The following is a 6,765-nucleotide window of genomic DNA, read 5'->3' on the forward strand; positions in this document are numbered from 1 at the left end:
GATTCCAAGATTCAGTCTGGCTCTTTCGGTCAATACCTGGTCAGGGCTGGTGGATCCCTAAATGTATCCCTCTCCATTATCTTTGTTTAGTCCTGAAAATACTCTTCTGCCTCCTCATAATTAACCATCTATGGACATAACCTCTCCAGACTGTTGGGCACCATCAGCTCAAAATTCCAGTTGCTGCTGAGGACAGAGCAAGACAAGAGCATACTTTGAACATTTGGTCGCCTAGTCAGAGAAGAAAGGTGAGTGTAGGCTGAACACAAGCAATGCACAACAGTTTATGTGGACATAAGGACACTGTCAGATTCAGTACTCACTACAGTGGTTGTGTGGGTACTGACATGAGATGAGTTGATATTGACATTCAGTGACTTACAGAATGCATCACTAACAAAGAAATAGAGCTAGTTTTGGAATATACCATAGCTCTTGTGGACTTGTGGATAAATGTGGAGACAAGCAACGGCAGGAAGTGTGAGTTTGTACCATGCAATTCTATCTTGAGTCCCATTTCTGAAACAACAGACTGAATGACTGAACAATGCTCACACTTACCGTTGTTGTTGTACATAATTGTGTCCTCAGGTGCAGGAGGGATAGTGCACCAAAATACATTTATATCAAGCCTATTCTTCAGAAATAACATCAAAAATACCACACAATGATGCTTATAATAATCATAATGGTACATACAATCGTGGTAAGTGAATATTAGAGTCACAGATACATATCTACAATAACAATAATGTAGATACACTAAAAATGGCACAATATTAATCATCAACATCTTAATTGTGGCAATATTAGCATCAAAAATAAAAAAATCTGTTGCCTATTTAAATATATAAAGTACAGGACTAATATTCGGTATCATAAAATGAACATAATTTCTTTATCATTGTCTCTGTCGTCATCTAGTGGTTCATGTTAGAATGCAGTTGCTTTGTATATGTGTTTAACATCCTTAAGTTTGTGTAGTTCATTTGAAGCAATCAACTGACAACATAAGTTTTAAGTTGAATTACTTTCATGCCTTAAAGTTTTTGTTCAATCTAAACTAATCGTATTCTCATTCTGTTCAAGCTGAATTATTATTTTACTCACCTGTTTGTCTCCATTAGCTTTGATTAACCAGAAAAAAAGCATAATCAAATTCACTTATTTTTCCCCAGCTGCATAAGTCACCTTGTCTACCACATGGTTTACCTGTTTGACAACATACCTAAAGCTGAGATATTGGTGATTTATTACATTAATTACACCAGTTACACAAATACACCAATGCATACACCAACCTGTAAAAATAAATATTTGGTAATGGATGAGAGCGCTTAGTGAACTAAATGCTGAATTGATTCATTTCATAGCAATCTGTATCAGTGGACACACCAAACTTTGCAATGCAGAGCTCAAAGACTTGTACAAGACAGAAGATCAAATTAAAAGGGCATCCACCACCTTGTTGCTACCTGTAATACATTTTAAATTGCAAGTACACAGTTTGATATCTTAATTAATGGATATGACTGAACAAAATATCTTATCATAAATGATCATAAAATATATTCTAGGTTGTGAATTTTACTCTATTTAGCAAAAGGTATGCAGTATACTGTATATACAGTTATATTGGGGGGAGGGAAGGGGTGGAGAATTCATAAAAAAATACATGCATCTAAGAGGTAATGAGGTGGTAATTTTGTTTACAGCTGGTTTCCTGTCTATTCTTACATGCAGAAATACTTCTGGAATAGTTTTTGTGATCCACACAGAGTACTTCACTGAATACTTTTTGAAGTCTGAGTCAGCTTTGTTGATAAATATTGTATGATAAATATAAGTATTGTGCTGCCATAGTTTGGCATACTACAGTATTAAAGCTCCTCTTTACCATTGTAACAATGTAACTGTCTATATGCAGGAACATTTGTGGCCTCTGGCTTCCTGACCATGGGACTGACCCTCTACTGAGTCACGTTCACCATTAACCTTTTCTGGTCAGCCAAGGCATAATTAAGTGCCTGTCCCCTTCCTCTTGTGACTCTCCAATAAACTTGCTGCTTGATCAATACCACCAGCTTGGGGTAGGAACACCCCTTTGGCCCAATTTAACAGGCTTAAACATTAAAGCAGTAATCAATGGTTTACCTATCCTTGTTTTATTGACCGCACCAATACCACAAGCCAATCAAATGTTTTTATGCCCAAAATAATACACCAATCACGTTACAGTGATCATGTGAGATTCCGTCGCGTCACTGACATAAAACTCACCAAAAATCTGTAAAAAAAACAACTTGAACAACTACGCTCTGAGGGTTAAGGCACTTGTATACCCGACCAGACGCCCCTAAGGAAATCGACAGACTTCACTACGCGCCCCAAAGCACCTCGCGAGAATGACTGATCTAGCTTACTGGGCAGGAACACATACTAGCATAGGATCACACTAGCTGAAAGAGCTAAATGAAGCTTCTGTGATACACTGCAATATACACAGCATATGCTCATAGTAGCTAGCAAATAATTTTTTGAAATTTGCCAATATACAATTTTCTGTTAGCTTTATTATACACTATAATTATAAACAAAATTATGTGAATCATGACTACAGTTGAATAGTTTACCCATTTGTGTAAGTAGTCAGTAATCATAGTCTAATGGGGGTTAGCAATGGTTTTGCTAAATCCAGAGGGACACAGTTTCACTTTAAGGTATTGTTAATACCTGTTCCAGTCCTAATGCAATCTCAATAATCCAAACCTGTGATCTTTCCTCCCATTTCTTCTACACTAATGCTTTCCTCTGAATCCTCTTACCTTAGCCTTCTGGTTTTATTTCTATGAACCACCGCTCTTGGATTTGACTTCCATTTCTTGAGGACAGTGTTGCATTTCTTACATAGCCTATAAATCAAGTTTAAAATAGCCTATAAAATGTGTCAGCATGCTGTCTTCAAACTCAGGAGTTTTCTACGTATTTCTCAATATGTTTATGTTTTGATGATAATTATGTAACAAAATAATGCACAAAAGTAGTATACAGATACTTAAAATATAATGCACATGATACATTAGATGTATACAGAGTAGGCTATAGCTAAAAGTAACACTTCATGCATATTGGATTATATAAACATAAGTGGTGCGAAATGGTGAAACCAAAATATGTTCATAATTTATCTTAGACTTTTCAGAGGGAGCTAACAAATTATTTGGAGCTGAATTTTTTGCCTTTTTTTGTCAGCAGATGAAATTGCCTCTATCGTCTGGTCATGTTTGGAACTGCAGTCGCTGTTTGTTTGGTCTTCTTGGCGGCTGTTATTAACGCAGACATTCCCTGAGCCCTGCTTTTTGTGTCCATCAGTTTCCATTGGGAAGAGAGCAAGAGTCTGAGTTTTCCGTAGATCTGAACGAGAGGTAGATCCTGGTGGTACTTTTAACTCTGTTGGTTTTAGACATGGATTTGTTTGGATATTATTTAATGAATGTTGGTTTTGAATCAGAATTTCAGAGGAGCCCTGAATCTTTTTATTATCAAGGGAAAGAGTGAGAGCTTTGATTCTGTCAGAAAGAGAGGCAGTCAGTTCTGTTGCTTCATTTGGGTTCTCTCGGTTTAAGTTCTTGGTTGCAACATGAGTATGGTTTATTTCAGCACACTGTATATAGCCCTGGATAAAATTGCCATTGACGTGATTAGAACTGTCACAGAACGTGCACTGCTGACTCTCTTCTGTAAAGCCTTTAGAAACAAAGTGGTCCTTTGGAACATCCAGGATATGCGTATCCTGATTAGGTAAAATTAACAGAGCAGGATAGCAAACATCTCCAGATGTCTTGGCAGAGGTGGGGCCTGTATCTGGAACCTGAATGACCTGAGCAGGTGTCTTGGTTCTGCAGCCCGTTGGAGCTAAGGTACCCTGGAAATATTGCATTTGGCCCAGGAAATTGAAGTTAGGTGAAACTGATGGTCTGCGCTCTTTCACAAACCTGAAATGGAATGAGAGCAACAGCTGGATGTTACACCCCCTGAAAAGATGCACGTCACTGATGATGAAATAAACCTCAGATTGACCACCACAGTTTCCAACACACACTATTGCTCTTCCCTTCTCTCTTCCCATCATAAACATATTCTTCTATTCCCCATCTTTCAAATTGGCTCAGTGATGTGCATGCACACAGACATCCTCACAGGCACATATACCTGCACACAGATACACAAACAATCCACCATATTCTATACATAGACTATCACCCTTCTCTTTCAATCACGGACCTGTAGGCATTGTCCTCATTAGTGTGTCTTTTGTTTTCTGTTGGGAGTGAGAGAGAGCTCATGCACGAGTGCTAATGGTGCCCATGCTACTTTTGTGCAGGTATGTAGAGTTCAGGGGTACATTGATTTATCTCATCTGCCTACATGTGCACACGTTTTTCTTTCAGTTTAGCTATAACCAATGGTTACCAAAAATGACTAATTGGTGGGACAGTGGGACTACATCCTGTTATCATTTACAGCAAAATAAATTGTGTATTTCTGAAGCAGACATTTATTGGATCAAATGTCATGTTGATTAAATGTGGTCTGATCATCATCATCAAAGTCACAGTAATAGACTAACACAATCTGCTTAGTCTAATAACAAACAAACAATTGTACTTCTTGTCAACACTGAATTCATCATTTAAACATTCAGTCTAGGTTGGAAAAAGTATGTGGACCACTAGGTTAATGACTTCTCCAAAAGCTAAATGGAGTCAGGTGTTCCAATCAATGAGATATGATTGGAGGTGTGGGTTGGAGGTGCTCTGCCCAATAAAAAAAGGCACACAAAGGTGGGTTACAGACAGTCTGGTGTTTTCAAGAAACATATGTTCATGTAAACCATGCCCTGAACAAAACCATTTTCAGAGGAACATAAAAGAATTGTAGAGACACATAAAGCTGGAAAAGGCTACAAAAGCATTTCTAAAGACCTGGGTTTTCATCAATTCACGGTAAGACAAGCTGTCCACAAATAGAGGAAATGCAGTACTGTTGCTACTCTCCCTGAGTGGGCATCCTTCAAAGATCACAGCAAGAGTACAGGGTGCAATGCTGAAGTAGGTCAAAAAGAACCCTAGGGAAACAGTAAAGGACCTGAATAAATCTGTTGAACTTGCAGAAGTCTCTGTTCATGTGTCCACTATAAGAAAAACACCAAACAAGAATGGTATTCATGGGAGGATGCCACAAAAAAAAAACACTGCTCTCCAAGAATACACTGCTGCATGTCTCAAGTTTGCAAAAGACCACCTTGATATTCCACAACGCTTCTGGGACAATGTTCTATGGACGGATGGGACAAAAGTTTAACTTTTTTGGCAGAAATGCACAACACTATGTTTGAAGGGACACTGCTCACCAACACCAAAACCTCAACCCGACTCTGAAGCATGGTGGAGGTAGCATCGTGGCTTTGGGCTGCTTTGCTGCCTCAGGGCCTGAAAAGCTTGTAGTTATCGAGGAAACAAACAATTCAAAATTGTATCAATAAATTTTACAGGAGAATGCTAGGGTAGAAGTCCATCACCTGAAGCTTAATAGAAGCTGGTTGATGCCGCAAGACAGTGACCCAAAACACGAGTAAATCGACAACAGCGTGGTTTAAATGGAAGATTTCAGGATTCAAGATTCAACCCAATTGTGATTGGGTGACCTGAAAAGGGATGCTCATGCACAAATTCTGAGAAATATCAATGAACGGAAGCAGTTTCGTAAAAATAAATGGTCTACAATTCATCCTTACCATTGTGCTACAGGAAACATTTGTAGGAGGTTATTGCTGCTTAAGATGTCCTACCAGTTACTAGATACAAGGGATCACATATTTTTCCAGCCTGAACTGGAATGTTTAGACAATGTGCTCAATAAAGACATCAAAAGTGCATTTGAGTGTGTGTTATTATTTTAAGCAGAATGTGTTTGTCTATTATTGTGACTTGAATGAAGATTACATTTAATGAGTGCGAAAATCCAGGTAATTCCAAAGGGTTCACAAACTTTTTCTTGAAACTGTATATAAAGAATTTCCACAATTGGAGCTGCTCCTGTTTACTATTTATATAAATAATATCTGCTCAACAATAAAGCACTCAAAATCCAGTTTTTATGCAGATGATACAGTTTTGTATTCCATAGCCCCCACTCAAGCCCTGGATCTATCCCATCTGCAATCAGATTTCCAGGCTTTACAGTTAGCTTTTGTCTATTATTGTGAATCCAGGTAATTCCAAAGCATTCACAAAATTTTTCCTGCAACTGTACTGCAAGTTACTCCAAAGCTGTCTGTACAGTGACGTTATGCCACCAGGCAAGGTTGTGTGAGAATGTTACTCAAAGTATTCTTCAATGAATATTTCCATTGATGGCTGTAACTATTTCCTAAAGTGTAAGCAACCTGAGAGTGCTCTGCTCAAAGAATTACCAGCACAATATAAAAACTGATGTTTACAGTGCTGAATCAATGGTATAATATTAATCTAAATATTATTATAGAAACATAAAATTGCTGTATAAGTGCAGTTTCTTTCTGTAGATGACAAACCTCCAGCTTCCTCCATACCAGCCTCTGTAAAGCTGACTGGTCATCATAAACTTCTGTAAGAATCTAATATAGCCTTCGTTTCACATAACTGTTCAGGCCACACAAAAGCATACACTAAAACAGAAATATCAAGAAACCACAGAAAGGGAACTATCCCTTTAAACAGACAA

General features: G+C 38.0%; 1 protein-coding gene across 1 annotated transcript; it reads right to left on the reverse strand.

The window, feature by feature from the left end:
- Positions 1-3,191: 3,191 nt before the first annotated feature.
- Positions 3,192-6,675, reverse strand: LOC135247996 (uncharacterized). Its single transcript, XM_064322041.1, has one exon. It carries the CDS (start codon positions 4,136-4,138, stop codon positions 3,209-3,211), a length of 930 nt encoding a protein of 309 aa, XP_064178111.1. The 5' UTR covers positions 4,139-6,675; the 3' UTR covers positions 3,192-3,208.
- Positions 6,676-6,765: the final 90 nt, after the last annotated feature.

Source organism: Anguilla rostrata, chromosome 2 (genome assembly GCF_018555375.3).
Source record: "Anguilla rostrata isolate EN2019 chromosome 2, ASM1855537v3, whole genome shotgun sequence".
In the NCBI taxonomy this organism is placed as follows: Eukaryota; Metazoa; Chordata; class Actinopteri; order Anguilliformes; family Anguillidae; genus Anguilla; species Anguilla rostrata.